The sequence below is a fragment of the Drosophila suzukii genome, chromosome 2R, assembly GCF_043229965.1.
Source record: "Drosophila suzukii chromosome 2R, CBGP_Dsuzu_IsoJpt1.0, whole genome shotgun sequence".
Lineage (NCBI taxonomy): Eukaryota > Metazoa > Arthropoda > Insecta > Diptera > Drosophilidae > Drosophila > Drosophila suzukii.
Window position 1 is genome coordinate 8,690,352 of NC_092081.1, and position 23,667 is coordinate 8,714,018.

Sequence of the window (23,667 nt, forward strand, 5' to 3'; positions counted from 1 at the left end):
GAAAGCGGAAACAGAAACTAATAAACGACAACAGGTGAAGCTGGTGGCTGACACGTGGCAGCTGGGCTGAAAAAGAATTTAAGGGCAATTTCCCGGGGAGTGGACTTTTGGCAATAACTGTGGGCCAAGCGATGGCCAGGTTGCCAAAGCGACCAGCTGTGAAGTATAGTTAAAAGTTTCCTTTTTCTGCAGTGGGAAATCGAGCCTGAAGCAGAATCGATGGGGCCATCGCCTATCGATAGGCGCAAGGACCCGTTTATCGGCGAAGGCGCCAAAACATTCTATCGTTCTGGGGCCAAAAAACCCCCGAACTCCCTCATTCGTTGATTCCGAACAGGGGGTGTGGCCTATTTTACGCACCGGAAGTATAGTCGACTCGCTCTAACAACCACCGCTTTGGGCAGACAAGAGCGAGTCAGCATGAGCTCAGCTCGAAAGCAAGATGGCTGTGGTTACAGGTAGTCGTCTCTTTCCCACGCCCATCGGGGTTTCGATAGCCCTTTTCTCTGGTGATTTTTGTAAATCAATGCAGGAGATAAGCCCGCTGGCAGAGATAACGCTCGACTTACCCGTCAATTGTGCGAGGGGGTGGCGATTGAATCAGGCGCCACTGCGCAGTCGTTGTTGTCGAAGTTATCAGGGCCCGGAGTCAATTCGCTTTGATTTTTTCGCACTGCCCTCAAATGCAAGCGAGTCCGCCTAGGCAGCGCTACGTTTCCGGCGTACTGCTCCGTTACGATAACCAACCGATCCGTTTCCGTTTTATCAGTGCTTAAAAAAAGCCGTCGCCATTAGAGAACCCTAAACAAAACGATCTAACATACAAGAACTAAGGAATAACAAAGTGAAAACGTGGCAAAAAACAAAAGAAGCTTCTAATTAAACAATAGAAACAAGAACCACACCCGCGGAGTTGGACAAAAGCCGTGTCCTCCGACGGACAGTGTCCGGCTGTCAGTTGGTCAAACAGTTCATCAATAAACGATTCGACTACTTCCGTTTCATTGCGTGTCCTCACCTGTGCATGTCTGCGTGTGTCTGTGTTGTCGCTCTCTCTCTGCGAGTGTGTGTGTGTGTGTGCCAGCTGTGCGTGTGAGGAAAGGAAACTTTGCAACTTCCGGCCAAGTGACTTCGATTTAATTTCTTTGGCTTTTTTATGGTCAAGGCATTTAATTAATTTTACTATGGCAATTTGATCGTCTGTGCTGGTCTGAACTCTGACCCCTCGCACACAAAACAAGGAGGCTTTCATAGTAAGAAGGAGGAGCAGCCAGGTGAGTCCTTTCGGCCAAATGAGCAATAAAAGTCAATGCAAATGCCCACACATTCGAACTTTGGCCAAAGTTTCTGCGGTTAAGGAAAGTGAAACGGATTTTGTTTTCAAGTAAATCGCTATTACTGGAATTGGCCGAATAGCTGGACATCTGACGAGGGTCAAAGTTTAAGAAAAGGATGAAACCAAAACATCAAGACAATAAAATTAATTTGTATTCTTTAAAGTATAGGTCGTCTTGCACCTTGGTCTTTAGTCAGTTAAGAAAATATCTAAGTCATCGTTACGGATGACAATATACAAGCACATAAACCAAGAAACACAGATCTATAAAATATGCAACGAAAAATGCTCTAAAAAATTCTAACCTAAGACAGTCTAATTTGAATACGTTATTTCAAATTTAAAATTATTTAAAATAAAATATATAACACATGTCTATGATAAACTAAAAATAAGTTAAAAAGACAATAAAATAAATTGCAAGTCATAGTTAACTATTTATTTATTTATTTACTACAAAAGTCAAATAGAAGTAAAAAAGTCAACCCTGTCAAACTGATAATATTCTTCCCTTTCAGCCACACCCATTTCCACCGAACAACTGAGATGTAATTTGCACCGCAGGTGAACTTGAACTTCAACGTTCTGTGATAGACGAGTATACGAGCAGCCAATCCCCCTGGGATTCTGCCTAACCCCTAATCGATTCCCGATTCAATCAAATTGAATCCCGAATCAGACAGCGAATCGAAGGTGATCTTTACTTTTGGAGCGACGTTCAGAAACAGCGACAAACTGTCGACTCTGTCGATCCGCAACTTCTCGGCAAACATGCTGAACAATCTTGGGGCCAATGTGCTGGGTAAGTTGATTGATATTGCCCCCGTCGATAAGGAGGGGTGCGTATAATATTGTAATTAAGATCGGCAAGTGAATTGCGCTAATATATAATAATGTGTATATTAATCCCTCCAAAACCAATCCGGATGGCTGGCCATAATTAAACTAATTTCTTGAGCACACCTACAAGTTCGGTGGGTTGGGGTTGGGGTAGTTAAGTTACTCGGACTTCCGATCTTCCGATTGGCATCTCCAATGTCTGCTAAATGGCCTATAATTGAGGCGTCTAACCAGATGGCGCCAGGTGTCGCGTGCATTTAGCAATAATTAAGTTGTATATTTAACTAACTCGACAAACCTTCTCCCATTTCCATTCGAGTGGGTGTGTGTATGTTAATTGATATAATTGCTCTTTTAAATATGCCGCAAATTGTGAATTACATTCGCACATGGCCCGGGCGCACGCACATAATTATCAAACTTCACTCGTTTCGGCATATTAATATACATATATTAATAAATCTGTATAAATATATATATGTACGCAAGTGCGGGCGAATAAATTATTTTTACCACACTGTTGATCAATGGTTCAAGCACTTTCAATTTTGGCAATCAATTTGTTGTTAGCCCGCCCGACACTACCACCAATTGCAGTTTGCTGGTTGTAAATGCAACTGCAACTGCAAGCCGGCAACCATTTATGAATTATGGCTCGCGTTTTTATTCAATTTTTATGGCCAGCATCCTTGCGTCCTTCGAAGCGTTGCAATTAATTACTTTTATTAATTTATTGCCATTTTTCACGCGCCAATTGTCGTTGCTTGGCCCACACGGCGTATGCGTAATGTCCATAGTTGCTGGTCAAGTGTTCAGATTAAAGGTGTTTAATTGAAAGCAATCGAGGGGCTTGCACATCTAGCCAAAATTAAAAAAGGGCAACTATCTATTTAAGGTTTCAACTGTCAAAGTTGGCTTTTAAAGTTTCCCATCTGCCTTAAGTTATTCTGCCCATTTCCCCATGAACAACTATAAATTTCAATGATTCGCAGTGCGGAATCCTTTGGCCAAATCCTGCCTGCAGTGCCGGAGTCTGCCATAATAAATTTCGTAAGCCTTTTTCCGAGTTCCGCACAACAAACGGAGGCCAAAAAACATTTGCATACTGGGTGCGTGGTGATGAAGGGGGGAAAGGCGGGAAAGGGGAATGGGGAAAGTGGGGAACCCCCCTTACAATTAAGAGCAATTTGCATGCAAAAGAAATGGCAGAACTTTCCCGTGTGTCTCCCCAACACTAATACTTAATTTGCATGCAGCGAAAGAAACTCGAATGGCATTCGTTTTATTCCATTTTCGTGGGGAATCTTTTTTCGTGAGCCTCGACTCGACTCGCCTCGCCTCGCATTAATTAAATTAATTTGATGATTGCATTTGTAATTTGCACAGACCCGCTTTGGTTTTCCAAAAAGGGGGGGCGGTAAAAGGGTCTTTATACCCCCTCGAAATATCTGCGTGTGCTTCGCTTTGTGCGTTCGGCATTTTTGCGGTGGCCTACGCTAGTGAAATATGTGTGCTTAACCCCTCTTAACCCACCATTGCCCCCCGACTGGCATCCGTTTTGCATTGAAATGTTTTGCGGTTGCTGCGGATTCTGTTCCCAGTTGCGGTTAGTTGTTGGAGCAGCCTAGATTCCATTCCATTCCGGCCAACCGATCTGTTTGGTAGCCATGGGCCTGCAGCCTTCATACAGCCTATGTCCTGCTAAAAACCGCACAATTTCCAAATTTCAATAATTATGCACATTGCACATGCAACTGACGGCGATTCTGGGTGCAAGTGCTCTACCATATACCATCTACCATCTACCATCGCCCATCTGCCATCCAGAATGGACCATTCCTGCCGCTTTCGACCAGGTCCATATATTTTGCGGGAGAAATCGCGTCGTTCGCTCCCAAAAACAGGCAAACTGATTTGCGCAAATTGTGCAAATTGCTTGCGCGATAAATTCATGTTTGCCAATTTTAATTAATTAATCGCTTTGTGCGGTTTTCATTTCGTTTCGCATCGTTTTGCTCCTCTTTCTCCGCCATATTACCAACTAAAATGTCCGCTCCAGGCCAGATGTAAATGCATCCGAGTGCCACTATTTGTATCTGTGTGTTGGCCTGCTCTGCTGCAATGTTTACAGTTTCGTATTAACTTTATCGCAATTTCGGTACGGTAGCAAATGGAGGACCAAACTAAATTACGATGATAGATTACAAAATTATGCCCTATTAGCAGGCGTCGTAATGATTTGGGAACACGAATAGGTTTTTAAGTCAATTTTGCGGTTTACACATAGTTTTTGGAACATTTTTGTTAGCCTTCTTGGGCATGATGAGAAAAAAAGCTTATCAACGTAATCAACAACAGTTGATTTAATAATGTTTCTGGGTTTCTAGCTAACGACTTGACAAAGCCTTTTTACTTCTCTTGGTTACGATATAATTTATTCCGTTTACTAACTATTATAAATATTATGATATCACAACAATATTAGTTTAAGCTCTGTGTTTTTATGAAGTTGTGTTTGTTTAATATTTATTTGAGTTATTTATGTTTAAGATCACCTATAAATATTTATTGTTTTTCAATTTTTTATACATATGGTTTTTTAAATAAAATTCTTTTATACTTACAATACTATTGGAATCCTTTAATCTACTGTAAATCAGGATTTCAATCAAGTATTCTCTCCCGAGATCAATAGAAAGTATCTGTTAAAAGTATACATCGAACGAGACACAGCAGCTACCATAAGATATCTTCAAAGTTAAGATACTTTAGCCCTGACTTTGGCTACTGCGTCATCTTGATCTGCATACACAATGAACAGTTAGGGCTGCTTCTTTTTAATATTTATGTGTTACAACTGTAAAAGGCGAGGTGAAAAAATCAAAGTTAGACCAACTAACTAACTAGCTAGCTGCCTGGGGCGAGAGAAGGGTCCCGGGTTTCAGCCAGCAAAGTGCGATTTCGAGAAGTGGCGCTATTTTATGGCTCCCAAACGTGGTCCAAACACCACACTCTCCACTCACAGACACATTTACTCGAGACTCGAACTCGTATATTTGAAATTCGATTTGAGAAAACAGAAAACTGAAATCGGAAAACAGAAGGAAGCGGGAACAGTTGGATGTTAAAAGTCGCACTTCTTTGGAGCAACGGACCAACAACGAATGTATCTTCTCCCAGTCGCAGATACTTGTTTGAGATGTTGCCATCGAGCGTGAATTTTACAGTCGGAGAGCCGAGGGATCGAGCATCATCGAGATGTGGAGATATCGCACCTAACACCGCGCCTTAAATTTACTAATCACGAGCAGAGAGTTTGGAGCAGCCAACTCTTAGGTCTTCGAACAGTATTTTATGCGTGCTGCGTAATGCCCTAAAAATATGCCAGGGAGTTGGCATCTCCAGCTACTTTCATCACTGCTACAGTTTACCATTCACAATTGCTAGTCTCTCAGCCGGTTTCGGATTGGAAACTCTTTGGGATGGTGGCTCCAAAAGGGGGGATCTATAGATATGGTCCCGATTGGGGACGTCACCATCTGAAAATCGCTAATGAACAGTAGCCGCACTGGGTGTATGTGTAAAAATTAGCACTTTCCGGGCAGCAGTTTTAAAACGCAACAGCAGCAACAACAAAAGCCTGTTTCAGGGAATGTCGCTTGTAGAAACTCTATATCTTTTATTTGTTGATATTTATATTTATGGTTTTATGTGGCGTCTCTCTCGTCGAACTGAACTCGTTCACCTGAGGAGTTTTTGGTATCGAACACCGCTCCGGATTTCTGACGTCCGTCCGAACCTGTGATGTATGCCGAAATTTTAACAAGTCCATCTCGAAAACAATAAAAATCATTGAGAGCCGCCATTACCGCCACCGCCAAAACATCAAAGTCGGCAATCGAGAGTGTTGTGTCTGCCTAAAAGAAATTGAAATGGATTGCAACTGGGGATTGAGAAGGAGGTGCCTTTTCCGCTTAGTCGGGATTTGCATTTCGGACTCGCTTTCAGTGGAAGTGGCCAGTGGCCAGTGGCCAGTAACCAGTTACCAGTAAGCAATAACCGCCTACACCTTCACTTTAAGCCTAATCGAATGGGCCCATCGTGACAACATCGCGGGGTTCCGTCCCCCAAAGGTTACAGCTCGGGGACGAGAGTTCGCATCAACCGGCGATGAGTAAATGTTTGACTTGTAGCAACAGTTGAGCTCGGGCAACAAAGGGAATCGGGCTGAAAGAGTTGAGCCGGAGTCTCTCTCGCACGTACATGTTAAAAATTCCAGGCGTACGATGAAGATGACTCTCCCGTGAATCCCGGACCCCGAATCCCGAACCCCTACCAATCCCATACCATCCAGCGATATACACGTACAAATAAAATGGAAATGAAATAAAAATACGTTACGTAGTCAAGTGAGGCCCGAAGGTAGGAAATGGAAAAGGGGTTAGCACTTGGTGGCTCTCTCTCGCCTTTTGCATCTGCATCTGTATCTGTATCTTGGCCCACGTTTGTATCTGTATCCCAACCTCTGGCCATATCTGTGTGTCTCGCACCTTTAGTTTGTTGTTTGGCCCGCTCTTCTTGGCTCTCTCTCACGTTCGTTACTGTTTTTGGCATCTTTTTCCTTCTGAATGACAGGTTGTTGAAAAATTCAATTTAGCCGATCGCCGCAGTTCGTTCCGAGCAATCCTCTAGTTCGTTAGCTCACCGGTCCCCAAAAATCTAAAAAAAACCCGCGCATTCAACGAGAAACTAAGCTAATTGAAAGACAAACGTTTTCCGATTGAGCGGAACAAGTGGATACCGACTCGGGTTGTAATTCATTTAGGGATTCAACAACGATTCAACAAAATATTTGCCAACTTCGCGTGCGTGTGTGCAGGGGTATTAAGCCTCAACTTCTCCTTGCAGCTGTGAATTTTCGTGGAGATTTTTAATCGATTCAATACAAACAAGCCAATAGGCCATTACTTACATTCGTGTCTGTCAATTGATGATTTCGAAAAAGTTCTTCAATTTTTTCCCGCAAAATAAATCCTTTTGAAGGGGTAGCATCAGAAGATCCCCGTACACAAAAGTATTTATAGGCAAGTATAAAAGCAAAAAAAGTGGCCAGATGCGGCAGCAGCATCTTGCCAAGATTCCAAAGCATCCAATGTAAGCCAATAGAAATCAGATCCAGGCACAAGTCCATTACGAAAAAAATCATTGTGAAGTGCAGATAGCTTAATCGTTATCAGAATATTTCTGGGACTAGTCGTCTTTTGAAAAATTTTTCCAGGCCAACTAGACGGAAGATATCAAGTAAAGGTTATTTTTAAAAATATCGCAGGATTAACGATCAACTTGTTGAAGTTAAGTGATTTATAAAGAATTTTGTCGGAGAAATTCATCCAATAGGCTTTTGATATGCTACACGCCTTTATGTTTTAGAAAACTTGATATTGCTTTTTCAGATAACCAATTATATTTATAACTAGTTTAATTGATTGTTGGCTTAAAAAGTGTTTGTTTGTTTGATACAGGTAGAAAATACTTTTACATATAAAGAAATAATAATAAAATGAAAAAAAGACAATAGCTGGCATCTTAAAATGCCGTCGGACATGGCCTTATGGACAACCTCTTTAGGACTGAGTGTCATTTATAGACAAGATTTTTCGTCTTAAACAAAATATTAAGGTTTAAGCCTAGATAGCAGAACATTCAGAGTGGTTTATAACCATTACAAAATAAATGAATTTTAAAAGTTTGTAATACTTCAATCAATATACATGTGTGATTACATTTCCCTGAAATATTAAAAACCTATTAATAGTACTGGAACTTTCATAACATGCAGTGGTTAAAATACCAGTCTACCCATTTTTTTCAGGCCCCAAGGATTGTGATCTGCCCAAGGCCGCGTTGACTGCGCTGCACGCAGGAGTCAACAGTTTTGGCCAACTGCCTGTGGGTCCCAACTTGGCCGATCTTGGCGGCGGTGCAGGCGGTGGGTCCTCTGGCGGAGTGCCAGTGGGCGGTGGTGTGGCACGCCTACACATTTCCGGCGGACTGTGTGACAACTCCAATGCGCTGAACGGCGGAAACGGAAACAGTGGCAACGGAAACAGCAACAACAACAACAACGGCAACAGCAACAACAACAACATGCAGCAACAGGATCAGGTGAGCAGGCCAGCGCTATATAGAGAGAGAGAGAGAGAGAAAGGGAGAGAGTCCTAGTGGGCGAAGAGAGATGAAGTGACATAGCGCCTAGTTTATACGAAACTTTTTTAATAATCCATGTTCTTTTCGATGTTTATTTATTCCTTCAAATTCTACTCTGCTATGCCAAAAATCCAAAATCAAATACAATCCAATTCGATCCGAAATTCGATCCGAAACGAAAATCTGTTTCCAAAAACGTGAATGTGTGTGTTCTGAATTGTGTAATGAACCTAATTAAATGTGCCATGAATCATATTCGTACCTTATGAATCATATCCGTAAACTATAAACAAAAGTAAGTGTACTTTGATTTCCATACTTAGAACCGTAGAACTCCTATTCTAGTCTAACTAAAACCTCTGTAGACCGTAAATCGTAATCCGTAAAGTAGTGCGTAGCTTGCATTCCTAGTCTGGTAGTTCGTCAGTGTTCTAAGAACCCCTCGACCAGGTCAACCCACTCATTTTGCATTTCCTTTGGCTGTGTCTCTCTTGCAGCACCTGGACAAAAACAAGCAGAAGCGCCACCGCACCCGCTTCACTCCCGCCCAGCTGAACGAGCTGGAGCGCTGCTTCTCGAAGACCCACTACCCGGACATCTTCATGCGCGAGGAGATCGCCATGCGGATCGGCCTCACCGAGTCCAGAGTTCAGGTGAGTCTTCTTGGAAATTTATGAAAAAAGGACTTTAAGTTCCCAATAAGAGAAACTTCTTAGCCTCAATCTGGTGGTTAACCTTAAGCAAACTTTGGGAAAACAAGTTTATAACGTTTTAAGTCTGGAAGAATGACACTCTATGGATATAGTTCACTGAAGGTTGGGATTACCATTTACCTTTTTTAATTATTTAAGAAGTTCAGTTAAAAATTTAGTTTGTTTTGATTTATTTATACTAAATTTTTAATGTTCATGTCAATTGAAAGATAGTTGCTTGGTGGTTTTAGTGGAATTCGATCTTAAGAGATATACATCAGATTAAATGCAGATTATATTTTTATTCGGTTGGTTGAATTTGAATTTGGTTGTTGTTTAATACAGCCATTTAAAAGGCACAATGAAAGCACTTTCGATCAAATGTTAATCTAAATGTTTACTTTAAACTATTAATTTTCATAGGTTTTTACGCTTTAAATATACTTTTAGTTTTCCATGAGGACGTACTGACATTCCTGATTAACTAAAACTTTTACTTCCAACTATTTTATTTTGTTTAATACTCTTTAATTCAAACATTCTGCTGTGAAAACTAAAGATATTTCCCCTTTTGTGATGCTAAATTCACTCTTATTTAGCTAATTATTTTTTCTTACCCTGCATGCTAACTTTGTGTGGTTTGTCCTGCGGCTCGACAGTTGTCAGTGGTCGGAGCTGTCGGAATTTGGGGCTCAGTTCGCTTTAGGACTGACATGACATTTCACTTGTGTTGCACACAACCGCAACGGACGTTTGGATTTTGGTTTCGGGCTTTGGCTGCAGTTGGAAGCGAAAAGTTGGGGATATGGATATCCTTTTTGCCGGCTTGCAACAGTTTACGAGGCTCTGGGCTGAAAGTCGCCGCCGAACGCCATTTAAGCGCCCAAAATTATACTTTATTAAAGCACATAAAGTCACATTTAGTCGGGCATTCAGCCACACCCCCACAAACTCACACATACACACAGAAAGTCTCCCCAGGATGCTCTTGCTTTTTCGCAGCAAAGTTTGCTCCACACATACACACAAACACACTTACACAATGGGCATTATCCTTTTGTGGCTGGCACAGCTCCCCTGTGCTGCCGCCATTATCCTTGTCTCTCCATCGCCCCCGGATCCTTGGATCCCCAAGCCCCGCGGAGGTCCTTTTTGCATGCGGGCGGGCTTTGTTTATGCGACAATCGAATTTACTGCTTCATTAAATTTGTGTTTAAGCTTCCGCTTCCGCTTTCACTGCTTGCTTTTGCTCCTGCTTCTGCCACTGCTTGTGCTCTTCTGCTGAGATTTCTCCTTGGAGTGTTGAATGTTGGGCAAATGAATGCCAAAAACTTTGGCTTATTGGCCCTCCTTTTGGTCCACTACTACTACTACTATTTCACTGGCTAAAACAATTAGCCATGAGTGAGCAACTCAGTGAGCAGCGACACCTTCATGATGATCCTGCCCACCATGTCCTGGCCTCCTGCTCCTCCGCCGGATGTGTTCTACTTTGATAAATTGTTTTAATAATTGCGTATCAGTGTTGCCCGTTAATGCTTTTTTCCAACCAAACCAACCGACCAACCACTTCCCCAGCTCCCAGGATCCGGTTGTCCAAAAGGACAATGCAATCACCTGCCAGGGGGTAAATTTCTGAATTTCAGCAGGGGATGAGTCTGGAGGATATTGTTGTTAGAACTGCCGTCGGCTTTTATATAGCTCTCCGCTTTTTTTTCTCCACACTCCTGCCACAGCGAATGTTGTTGTAGTCCTGCTGTTTTAATGCTTGATTTTGCGTTGTCGTTGCGGCTTAGAGAATGTCAGGCCGTTGGATTAGTTTTGGGATTGCTGTTTAATAAAATTAGCATATAAATTAAGTTCGCAGTCGAAGGCGAAATAAAACATTTAGAGCGGGGCATCGAAAATTTCACACTTTCGCAGTTTAACGGATATGTGAGCGCTCTGAGGTCGGACCTTCATTCGATATGCACACACACGTCTGGCCCTAAATCAATCTACAAGGATTTGCAGCTAATGACGGCATAAAGACAGCCATCTCCCGACTCCCGACCCTTTCCAGATAAATGCCCGAAAAACGCTTGTCCGTATTAGCCCCGAAAATCAAGTCAAAGTTAAGGAAATATGGGAGGAGGTGGGTGAGGCTTAGCTGGATTTTTGGCAGGGCAGGTGCATAAGTTATGAGGCTCACGTAGTGCCGACTGGCTTCCTTCCAGGACACACACACACGTGTGAGCATCATTTATGGTAAATATAATTTAATAAGAATAAAAGTCGCTGTTAAGGAGTTTCCCCAACGCTTTTTCCTAATCGGATTTCCCCCGATTTTGGGTAAATTAGAATAGCCAAAAGCAACGGGCGGCCTTCCTGGCAATTGTTAATTTGTGTTTTCACACCGCCCAGACCAGTGGGCGGCATTTGTGCAATTTGCAAAGGACAATCTGTTTGTCACACGTGACATCTACGCGGGGGTCCTGAATTTTCGGGGGGTATTTTCCAGGGGGTGCGGATATTGGGCGACCGAGAAGATGGCCCACCAAATTGACTTATCATGATCTGACATTGTCAACAGCACCGTTGTTTCGGCTTTGTCTGGAACGCTGCAACATTTATTGGTTTGTTTATTAAATTGTTGCAATGGGTGAGGGGGAGGGTCAAAGGGGAAGGTCGAGCGGCGGCACAGCACGTGCCTGTGTGTGTGGGTGTGCCAGTGCACTAAATGAATTTCTCACATGATTAATTTGCCTGGCAACCTGGCCAGTTCTCAGGGAAAATTCAGCAGAGGGGGATTTTAAGACAGTCAGGCAAGCAATCATTTACCTGGCAACCATTTTACAACATGCTATTAACCGGGGTATTAATTCCTTTCAAGACAAATGCAACTTAATATATGTACCTCTTTCGCATTCCCATTTTGACACAAATTCATATTGCTAACAAGGCGAATTAGGTCTGAATACCCCAAGCTATATTGCTTAAAACAAAACATTTATTCAGAAACAAATGGTTCTCTCCACATCATACATTTCTGCTTTAAACATTGTTATAATCAGTTTCTAATTTAACTAAATGAGTTTTTGGCTAGGTAGTTATATTAGTTTAACTAGTCAATGTTTTTTTTAGAAAATTAATTCCTAAATTTATTTTGGAATTTCGGAAATAAATATTTCTACCTTTACCAGCCAATTAAAAACTTTTCATATATGCTTTCTGTGTGGTTTTAAGCTCGAACATTTTTTTAAACTTCATACAATTTTAAAAATTCTACCCTTTAGGCTTGGTTTCTTAAAAGTCTTGAATGTTGAATAATTAACTACATTGTGTGGTATTACGAAAAGAATAAGAAAGGGTATTTCCCATTCGCAATTTAAATAAAAAGTAGGGCCCAAACCAAAAATTTCAAAACGTTAAGTCTAAAAACCTTCTTTTAGTTCAACTTGCTAAAGCCTAGAAAATTAAAAAAAATGTATGTTCAAAATCATATCGAAATTTGTACAACCTTTTTCCATTTTAAACATCTACATGGATTTCCAAGATAACTTAACATAAGGTAATGATAAAAGGCAACTAAGTTTTCATGTTCTCGGAAAACAACCTCAACGATTTGTGATTCAGCAGGAATTCCCTAGAATATCGATTGACCTAAGCCACAGGCGAAGTAAAAGGGAGTCCACTCCCACCCAGAAGAACTCCGTGGCCTTCCCACTGTGAGCGTTGATAAATTATTGCCTCGACTTCAGACAGAACTAATTTATTTGCTGAGCCGCTTAATGCCCCTCTAATAATAGTCATGATGGGGGGCTGGAAATCACCCGGACCCATGTGACTCCCAGCCAATATGCGAATATTTCGCGAAAATTAGACGAAATATTCTCATAAAAAGTGAGCATCTTTATTAAAAGCCCAGCGGGGCGAGGGGGAACAAGGGGTCAAGGAGCCTGGGACATTGTAACGAGTATTTTCCAGCGAAGCACTCCAAGTCGGGCCAAAGGCGACTGGGTCGCGTCTGATATAACCATGGCATCGCAAATTTTAATTAAACTTTAATTGAAATTCCAAAAACGAAAATATGCAACCAACGGAAAACACAAAAAAAAGGAGGAAGGTGGTACCTTTAGCCAGTTGGGGGAGCCAAAGCGAAATAAGTGGGCGGGCTAAATTTAGCGAAAGCTTTAAAAATCCAGACTTGGTAGGGAGCTGAAAACGTAGGGCGGGTTCTCCATAAAATGCACATAAAGAGCATCAAGGAAATCTGGCACGCATTCTGTTTATGGCATATGAAGCAATTCCGAAAGCAATTTCGTTGATACTTTTCATTGAAATGTTTGTGTGAAAATGGCGTGCCAAAGTGCCGGACGGTCTGCTGGTTGCTGGGGTCTATCTGGGATAAGCTGGTCCAAATGCTGCTGCCATTGATAGAATGACAAGAGTCCCCACGACCCAAAAAATAAAGAAAAAACACAAAAAAAAGGCTGGCAAACTTTGTGAGGAAGGCACAAAGCGAATCCAAAGGGGAGCATCCTTAAGCTGCGCATGCTCCACGAATGCAGCGAAACATTTTCGGGGGTTGCATTGGCCACCATCCCTGCCCCGAATCCCGAACCCCAATTCCTGAACCTTCAAACCAAAAAAGAGGCTGCAGTTGCCCCGGCAACCCACAATATAAATGGACGAAATGAAAAACACAAGTCCCAAAAATCTGAAAAAAATATCCAAAACTATTTCATAAATCAGACAACCGCCCAGAAGAGCCCAAGGAATCGCTTTGATGATGTCTATCAAAGGACATATTTTCCCCGAAAGGCATGAAAGAGATGGCAAGAGTGGGTAGCTGGAGTGTGGGAGAGAGAGACGGCCATAGTGGACTCGGTCTCGGCGGGTTGGAGCTCCAATCTCGGGGGAAGTTTGAGCTGGGTGGGCGGCAAGTGTTGTTGGGGCCCCGACTCGTAAAGCAGGATTTAAAGGATAACATAAAATAAATCGACTGGCATTTGTGTGTGTGTGTGTGTCAGTGTGCTGGGAACTGGGGAAGCCAGAAGTCGAGACGGCATTTTATGAATTTATACGCATTTTTTATATGCTCAGGAATGAAAAGATATTGGCCGAAAAGCGATTTCCATAAACCACTCAGAGCCCGGGAGTCATAGTGGCAGGATATGAAAGCGGGGAAAGGGCTCCAATAATGATAATAAAAAGATGCTCGAGCTCAAGATGAAGACCAAGGAAAACCAAGGAGGACATCAAAGGCTGGCAGCCAGGGGACAGTTTGTGTATGGACTTTGTTGAGTGGCCATTTTATATTTCGGTTGCCTGGCAGCCCCACTGGGCTGTAGGACTGTAGGATTGTAGTGGCCTGGAGTGGGTTCAAGGAAAAGCAATATCCTGGCCAATTGATTTTTGATTATGGCCCAACAGCAACAAAAGCTGAGAGCGAGGCAATAACCAATCTGCAATCGGCAGAAAACAGGACCAGCAAAAATTGTCATCGCAAACGAGCCGAAAAATATTATTGCACTTTCTGGCTTTTGCCAATCAAGCGTTTATTAAGAGATGCTCTCCACCTGTCCTACGGTTTCAAATGGTTCAACTGTGCCAACTAGACCCCCCCCTGCAATAATATTTGCATTGGGGCTAATCGAATTTTGATTGCATTTCTCTGGTCGGAGCAGCTCTCGCGACTCTTTCCCATATCTCTGATTGATAATTTTGAAATTGGCTTTTGAAGTGTGCGGCTTTCTGTGGCAAAGTGCATTTCTATGTTATGGCATAGCAATGTGGATTCGATTCTCTGTCAAATGCAAATCCCGGCAAAAGGAATAACGAACTGCAAGGTGTTTTTATTATACTTACAGCTGTTTAATCAGCCATTAGGCATAATGTGCAATTAATGTTGCATAACGAACCGAGCAGATATCGTAAACAAGTCGGGGTACAAGGGGATCATACCATATATATGGCAGACCATTAGGGCACGCAACTGCAATCATAAGTTGCGGGTTTGGGTGACAGCGACACAATAAACAGGTTCATGATAAAAACGAGGCTGGTCCTTTGACACCCACCCCATCATAATGGGATATATAACCACAGCCACCCCGAAAGGCAAGCCCATAAAATCAAAGCAAATCACTTGTTATCCCATTTGCAGCCGCAGTTCCCCGGCCGTGTAATTTGGCCGATACTTAATTTCTGACTTCTGCTTCCATTTGCTCGCCCCTCGTGAGCATTTCTGGGCTCTGGATTCCGGGGCTCTGGATTTCGGGTGCTAATATCTGCGGCCTGCCACAAGAAATTGCTTTTTCATGAACTTGACTCATTTATTATTTGCAACAGTTGCCCTTCCCTTTCCCCGGCTTCTGTTTGTTTGCCTTCAGCCTTTTACTGGTGGTGTCTCTTCTGCCTTTGTGGCTGTTTTTGTTTGTGTCAGTCGAGAAGTGAAAATTAAAAGTCCAAACATGAAAATGCTTTTGTATGGAACATATGGCTGAAATTTTTTTCGACCACCAACTTGTTATGGTTTCTATTTTTTGTGCGTCTGACAGTGCAGTCTGCATATGGAAAGTTCTACTGAATCACACTGTTATTGAAGAGGAATATTGCTTTGTATTATTTACTTAATATTCTTAACTATTTAAATAACATTTGATAAATCTTTTTAATCAGGAAAGTATATTATTAAATCAAGTAAATATTATTGAAAAGTTAAATATATTGTTTTAAAGTTTAAAATAAGTAGAGGGCAATATTGATCAATGTTGGATAACATTCGTAACATTTTTTGCAAAGTAATCTCTTAGTAAACTTCTAATTAAGAACAGATACACATTTTCTGATCACCTTACTATTGAACTTTTGTAGACTTTTGTAGAAAGTACCCGTACAAAATTTGGAACCAATATTAAATACTTTTCCCAAGATTCTCGTCACTTAATGACATCGGAATTATATTCTAAATATATGTGTTTCAATTCTAGATAATTGTATAATTAAAATTGCCTTTCAATCTACTAAAAATAATATTGCTTTACTAACTTTTAAAAAGTTTGGTTTTTGATTGTCATTTATCCAATATATATACATTTCTCTTCATAAAATTCCAGTCTATACGACCGTAAAAAAGGCGTATGATTTGACTTTTGGGTGGAAGTCAGCCACTCAGCAGCTGATAATTTATTCATAAGGGTGAAGCTTAAAAAATTACCGTTAGACACACAATTTAACGCGGCATAAGGAGCTATTTTTTATGTTTTGTTTGGGTTCTGGCCTGAAATTGGGTGCAACTGAAGGAAGCAGGAGTGAAAACAAATCAAAAACGTACATACACACATACAAAGTGGGCTTGCCTGGGCGCACACCCTCGAATTTTGTAAATACATACGCACACTTTTCGGGCAGACATAAAAAATAAATGTTTTGTTTAACCGACATTTTAACGCCTATTTACGTGCCGTGCACGTCATGCACGTTATGCCAATTTAATGGCTCGCAGCCTTAGACCAAAAAAGCAGGCAATGACTTTTGGCTTTCTCTTCCTCTTGCCCCTGCCATCCGCCTAGCTCTTCTTCTTCTGCTTACTTCCGTTCGCATTCTTCGTGTGGGTGAGTGGGTGTGTGTGTGTGTGTGTTTGCGAGTAGGGAAATGCTCTCACACGAATGTGGCTAGCAAAATAAAACAGCAAGCTAAATTAAATTTACCGAACTCAATAAGCCAGAATGAGATGGCAGCACGGAAAGAGCGAGAGGGAGAGTGAAAGAGAGAGAGAGACAGAGAAAGAGCGAGCAGAGGCCAGACAGTCAGACATTGTCTTAAATTATTAAATTAAAAGTTAATGAATAGAGCGACGCATAAGCACGTAAAAAACATAAACAAGTCAAGGTCGCCGACACAGCTCAACCCCCAGGAATAAGTATATATATATACATCACCCCATCAACCCACCCTTTCTTCATCCATTATCCCTTGCACAATCTGGCACATTAGCGTCCCTGGTGTAACATCCTGAAAACGAGTGATATTCCAACCTGAACAACCTGCGATAGTTCCAGTTCTGATGGAACAGAAAAACTTTTTAGCACTAGGATTCTTCATTAAGAAACTATAATTTAAAGTTATTTATTTAAACTTTCCCTGAAAAGTGTTTATTTATCTGCGAATGGATAAAGCCTTTCTCTGCAAGCCCAAAAATATTTAAGTACTAACAGTTCTTAATCTCTTTTTAAGGTTCTTTCTTATTCAAGGTATAAAAAACTTGTACGTCCTTGAACAATAGTTAATAGTGCAAGAAGAAAGCTTATGATAATTTAATTTTTAACCCGAAAAACTATTATTACTATACCCCTGAAAAATAGATACATCTTTTTTTATCTGTGTATATTTCAAAAAGTAAGCGTTCTTAATGTCGCTCTCTTGATTTCGAGGTTAGATCGATTTTTTTCTCCGCCCGAACAGGTTGGGTTCTGGTTCTGTCTGCCGTTGTCCGACATATGACAAACCCACTGGGGACCATCAGGCCATCAGAAGGCCTTACAAGCAAAGTTACTTTGCTCGAAACTTGCCATTTATCTTTCTGGCTCTTCCACAGCCCCCCTTTCTCGCTTTTGGCCCGCTGTTTTGGCCCTATTCCTTTGCCATTAGTCTGGCGCACTCAGACAGAAGCCGTCGACGTCGACGCCGACAGTCGGTGACAGCTCAAGATTTGCCACGAAATGCTGGGATTTATAAATACTATATAGCCGGGACATCATTTATATGTATGTGTGTGCCCGAAAGTGGAAAGTGGATGGGTGTGTAGAACGGTTAAGTTGTCAACCCGACTGCGAGTGATGTGGATGCGAATGGCCTGGCAAAATCGTTTCCATGTCACTAGTCATTCAAGGGCTGGCACTTTATTCGGATTTTTTGTAGCACAACTCAAAGAAGGCTCGAAAAAAAGTACGTAAAGGAAAGCTCAGAGTTGAGAATGCTGTGCAATCTGCACTAGCACTAAATACATACAGCCCCTAAATGTAGGCAACCCTTTTTTGCCACACCCACACCTGGCGGTTACCCGTTCGATGTGAGTTTTGGGGATGGAAATGGAGATGTGGGGAGTGCTTGTGTGCTGCCTTGTAAATGTCAAAACCTCAACGTGTCTGCCTTGTTTCGGCTCCGCTGTTCTTATGCATATGGAAATGCCAATTTGAAGCGAACACATCCGACACGGCCTCGACCTCTCCTCTCGACCTAAGACAAAAGCGTATCGAAGGTCCGGCCAGGACTCGCTGGCCAAAGATGCCAAATTGTCCGTAAAGTGGGTGGGAATCCACGTATAAGGGCTGAGGAATTTACATATCGAATTTATGCCCATGTAAATCTGTTTCTGTTTCTGCGAGAGTGTGTATGCTGTGTCGAGACATGTTTTGACTGTCACGGCGGTAATTGATCTCGATTAAGACCGTGTTCGTAGGAGGCAACCGCGTCGGAAGAAGCCCGAAGGGTTGGGTGGGAGTGGCCCAACAAGGGGCCAAAACAGGGCTGTCACAGAGTCACGGATTAAGCTGAGAAAGCCCTTAAATTGTATCAAACATTTTGTATTAAGGTTAAGGTTACCTAACTTATTAAATTCAATATAAGATTATTTCGGGATTACTTAGTTTTGAATTAAATAAAAGAGAAAAACTTATCAAATTTAAGTACGAGAATAATGTTTATTTTCTTTACTTATATGATTTGCTGTAAAATCAATGTCATCTGCAAAATGGTTTTCTTAACTTGATTTGGTCTTTTAGTTTTATATAAATTATAATTTTAGAAAGCTGTATAAAGTTTTTTTCAAGTTTGTGTTATAAACTAAACATATTAGCTGTATAAAACTATTGGGTACAAGAGTTTTTCCAATTTATCTTCAAATTTTAGAGAGTTTATATACAATAAAATTTTTATAGCTACTTTGTAGAATTTAGCAAATAAAATTGGTACAATCTTGTGGGTGAGACAATTTTTTTGGTTGAACCCAACACGTTAGATAGTTTGTATGTCATATTTTAGTTCATTGAATTTATTTGTATAATTAATTAATTTAACTAAAGGTTAAACAATATCGAAACAAATACAAGTAATTTAAATGTGAGTAAGCTTGGAAACAAGCAATATATCTTTCAATTTAAATTACATATTACACGATAAGAGATAAGATACTTTGATTGAATTAAAAATCCTACAAGAACATAGAACGTTACATTGGCGGTGGGATAGTTCGGCTAAGTTTATTAACAATACCTAATCAGTAATAACACCTTACCCCTCTTCCTTACAGGTCTGGTTCCAGAACCGCCGGGCCAAGTGGAAGAAGCGCAAGAAGACCACCAATGTATTCCGCACCCCGGGCGCCCTTCTGCCCTCCCATGGACTTCCGCCGTTTGGGGCCAACATCACCAATATCGCCATGGGCGATGGCCTCTGCGGCACGGGAATGTTTGGCGGAGATCGCTGGGGCGTGGGCGTAAACCCCATGACAGCTGGTGAGTGATAGTGACCCGACAGACCCTCAAAGAGAACGCTCCCAACTAACTATCCTATCTCGAACCCTTATTTTCCTACTAACCGCTGCTTTTTCGGATTGGGAAACGGAATGTGTCCGCAGGCTTTGGCCAGCTGAATCAGTCATCGCCACTCTCGTCCTCGCTGAACAGCGGCCTAAACTCGGGCATTAACATGGGCTCCGCCCTGGGAGCGGGCAGCTATCAGCACTACGGCCTCAATGCTCTGGGTAGGTTGTGGGTCTTGAGTCAGGCCCCCGAGAAACCTACGCGATGATCACATGCCCCGAAATTTTCCATCTGCATGCGGCTGACAAAAGCCAAGCGTTGACACTTTTTCGCCTGCCATGATTTTATTTTTCTCATATCTTGGGGCTTTGTTCAGTCGGCTGTTTGCTTCTGGGGATTTATTTGCTTAGCTTCCATCGATGCCATCCAGTTTTGAGTTCCAGTTCTGCCGACAATTGACCAAACACGACGCCAGAGTCCGCGTCTCTCATTTCTTTGAACTCATAACACTTTTTTTTTCGGTAGCCCCAAAAACATTTGCATGCGTATGGGTTGTATCGCATCGTATCATTTATAATGCCCCGGGCTGACTGTTTGTTCGATCAATTAACAGGCAGTCGTTTAATTTTCAGGAATACCCAAAGGCATTTTTTCATCTTCTTTATTTGGTTTCGTATAGTTGTGCTAATTGACATTTTGGAGACATGTTCATGTCGATTTTGTATTTTTCGGCTCTTGCTACCGTCAGCAAAGTTTTCATTGTTACACTTTTTGTTGAAGATTTTTAATTTTTTGGGCCCTGCCTTGCTTGCCAGATATATCTGGGTGACATCACATAACGACTATGAAAAAGTTGTTACACATCACAAGATTTTATATGCAAGTCTTGTGGGCGTGTCTGGACTTATCAATCATGTTTTAATTTAATAACTCGGACGCTGACAGAGGGTTATCCTTAATGCAATGCCCTTTATGCCAGAAAATATCAATGATTTGGAATTTTTGTATGCAGATTTTCTTTTCTTAGAAGTAGAATTCAGTTTTTAAATATGAATAAACTAATGATTTAATTTCTGTGCAGCGTAGAAGGCCTCCTCTTATTAATTATGTTTTCCGTACTTCTTCCCTCAGGCGACTCCATGATGTACCAGCACAGTGTGGGCGGGGTCAGCTGTGGACCCAGTGGCTCGCCGAGCGCCACCACCCCGCCGAACATGAACAGCTGCTCGTCGGTGACCCCGCCGCCACATTCCGCGCAGCCGAACTCCAGCCAGAACGAGCTGAACGGCGAGCCCATGGTGAGTCCTCTCTAAAAACTTACATCCACAGTTTAGGCATAAAATAATATAGATATTTAAAATAACATTTTGCTGATTTTTATAATTCTTGTATTACACATTGAAAATTGTTATGGGTTAATTAAAATACTTTTTATTCATTTAACTAATCGAACATAGTTAACCATCAGAAAAAAAATGTTATTTCCATCAGAATTGTCACAGTTTTATTTGAATTTTAGTTTGATAAACTCATATAAGATGAGCATAGCGAGCTATTGAACTAACAAATCGGTCTATAAAAATTCTAGTTATATGTAAATCAAAAGGAAAAAATATGATAGCTAACTTTAATCAATTCGTGGTGCTACAGAAAAAAGAACATTTTATTCAAATTTTAAAAGAATGCCAATAAAAGATGTATCTGTATGACTCTAAATTGCACAAGAAGGCGGGGTTTTAAATATCTATAAATCCTTTTAATTGTTAATAAAGAAAACATATAAATATTCTTAAAACTTAACATCTTACAAATTTCGTATCCCCAACAAAAAATTCAAATAACACTAAAATTATTTCCTTAACAGCCGCTGCACCAGCAACAACAACAGCAGACTCACCAACAGCAGCAATCTCACCAACAACAACAGCAGCAATCTCATCAACAGCAGCAGCAGCAAGCTCACCAACAACAGCAGGTAACTCACCATGGTACGCGTCTCGGCTACAGCTTTTCTCACTTTTCGCTACCCGTCCACAGATGGCGCCACCAACACCCACACAGCAGCAACAGGAGGCGGGCATACCGCTCTGCCACCAGTCCATGCAGTCGCCAACAGATGGCGCCACCGACGACGATGTGTGGCGGGGACACAGCATCGCAGCGCTGCGGCGGCGGGCGTCGGAACTAAATGCCACAGCGATCCCCTCCTACCTGCACGCCCATGCCGCCCACAACAACTACGAACACCACAATTCGGTCTACTGAAATTTGTTGAAAAGCTTCGAAAGCTTTTCGGATTACGGGTTCTCCAGCGGAGCTCCCGACATGAACTAGGATGTAGGATGCAGGAAGTGGTGTGGTGAAAAGCTCACAGTCGACGGAAAGACCGTTGGGGATTCAAACTGCAAAACTGCGGCAGAGAAGCGTTATAAGATAACCAAAACCTAGGCTTAGGGCATTGTACAATTTATGTGTTTGCATTATTTGTTTCCTGATTTCCAAGATTAAACTTAAAAGACTATAATGAATGTAAACCATGTATACGAGAAACGAAGCTTGAGAAGGCACTAACGATTTATTCGAACCTAGCTCCTAAGCCAACTATGAAACTATTCCCGCATGAATATGTAGACACACTAGACGTAAAGATTTGCCGTATACGAAAACTGTATAAACTAGATCGATAGCAGGCGAGGATATATATTGAAAAGTATCCTCGAGGGCGTCACAATAATTTTTGGCAAGGCGATTCTCCGGAATTCGCGCTTAGTTCGTACTTAAGCATAATTATGCCTAGGAGTGTATGTAAGTAGATCTATTCTCATGTAAGTGTTGTTGTTTTTGTGTATAGACAGTATACTTCCGTTCCGTTGCTATCACTTGATCTAACCATACGATACAACCACAACCCATAGAATAGCAAACGAGCAGCCCCAACTATAGCAAAGTGACACCAAACTAACGCAGCTCAAGCCTCAAAACCCCTAATCCGTTTCAGAGTGCACGCATCCAATGGATTACTTTTACGATTACCAATTACAAATTATACAAATACAAATACCAACATATATACATGCATACTATTATGGCATACTTGTAATAGACTTTCTTGTATCGTTTAAGCCTAAATTTAAATCCAACTAAAACAAAAATGAAAAACAATTACTATGTATGTAATTATGCGTATTATTAAATAGTAAACTAAATTAAAAACTGAACGTGATTTGCATACCAGAAGCATGGAGGTCTAAACTGGTTCATCAAGTGGCAAACGTTTTTGTGGTGCAAAACGTCAATGGAAGCTACTTCCAGGTGATTCAACTGGACGTAGGTTAGACCAGATCCTGGGTATATTCGCCCAATGGGGTTACTTTTTGGCCTTTATTTTTGACGAAAATGTAATAAACTGCGAAAAAATTAATGAACGTTAGAGAGATCCCATTTCTATGGGACCTAAACCAATTCCGTTCATGGAGTGTTTTGCAATTGGAGTCGATAATGGGAGGGACTCTATCGATAGGGCGATAGATGCAGCAGCGGGATGAATCTGGCGGGCGAATCTGGCCTTTTAAGGATTAATCCTGGTTCGCTCTGAGAGTACCTTAAATGGCACTCATGTATCCAATGACCCAATTTTGGGAGAGGCCATACATGGCGGGAGAGGAATGATGATGATCAGCAGATATCAGTACAGTCGCAGCCATATTGTCAAACCAGGCAGATGCAGCTGGAAGTTCTAAGATAAAATTTTCGTGCTAAAAGTGAGTTATAGGAAAGTTAACATATTAGTTTGACATTTATTAATAATCATTTATAGGGCAACCGGGGTCCCAACACAAAGGGCCCGGGATGTTTACTTGAAAGTTCCTCGGATTTCTGCGCGACTTCGCCATACATACCAGCCCCGACGCCTTCAAGCATTTCCCGGATGGTGACATCCATACGGTTGCCAACACTTCCCCATGATCATTGCGAATTCAAAACCAAAGGTAGATTACTTAATAATACAATTTTCAAATAATTTTAATAAAATTAGTTCAATAAATATCGCTCCATCATTGCACAT

At 41.5% G+C, this 23,667-nt stretch overlaps 1 protein-coding gene and 1 long non-coding RNA gene across 5 annotated transcripts; one reads left to right on the forward strand and one right to left on the reverse strand.

Annotated features, from left to right (window-relative positions):
* The first annotated feature begins 562 nt into the window (after positions 1-562).
* On the forward strand, positions 563-22,870 carry otp (orthopedia homeobox). 4 transcript variants are annotated; one of them, XM_065863326.2, is made up of 9 exons: positions 563-1,274; positions 1,855-2,138; positions 8,049-8,341; positions 8,902-9,036; positions 19,370-19,574; positions 19,697-19,822; positions 20,733-20,899; positions 21,466-21,576; positions 21,639-22,870. In XM_065863326.2, the coding sequence occupies exons 2-9, from the start codon at positions 2,108-2,110 to the stop codon at positions 21,864-21,866; spliced, it is 1,296 nt and encodes a 431-aa protein (XP_065719398.1). In that variant the 5' UTR covers positions 563-1,274; positions 1,855-2,107; the 3' UTR covers positions 21,867-22,870. The 4 variants fall into 4 exon arrangements, with proteins under 4 accessions (XP_065719398.1, XP_065719397.1, XP_065719400.1 ...); XM_065863325.2 differs by having other exon boundaries at positions 566-1,274; positions 8,881-9,036; positions 21,639-22,863; XM_065863328.2 differs by lacking the exon at positions 19,697-19,822 and having other exon boundaries at positions 568-1,274; positions 21,639-22,861.
* LOC139352552 (uncharacterized) lies at positions 5,874-7,459 on the reverse strand. The gene is made up of 3 exons (XR_011603772.1): positions 7,149-7,459; positions 6,727-7,084; positions 5,874-6,008 (listed from the first exon to the last, which is right to left on the reverse strand). It is a non-coding gene; the product is annotated as an uncharacterized lncRNA (long non-coding RNA).
* Positions 22,871-23,667: the final 797 nt, after the last annotated feature.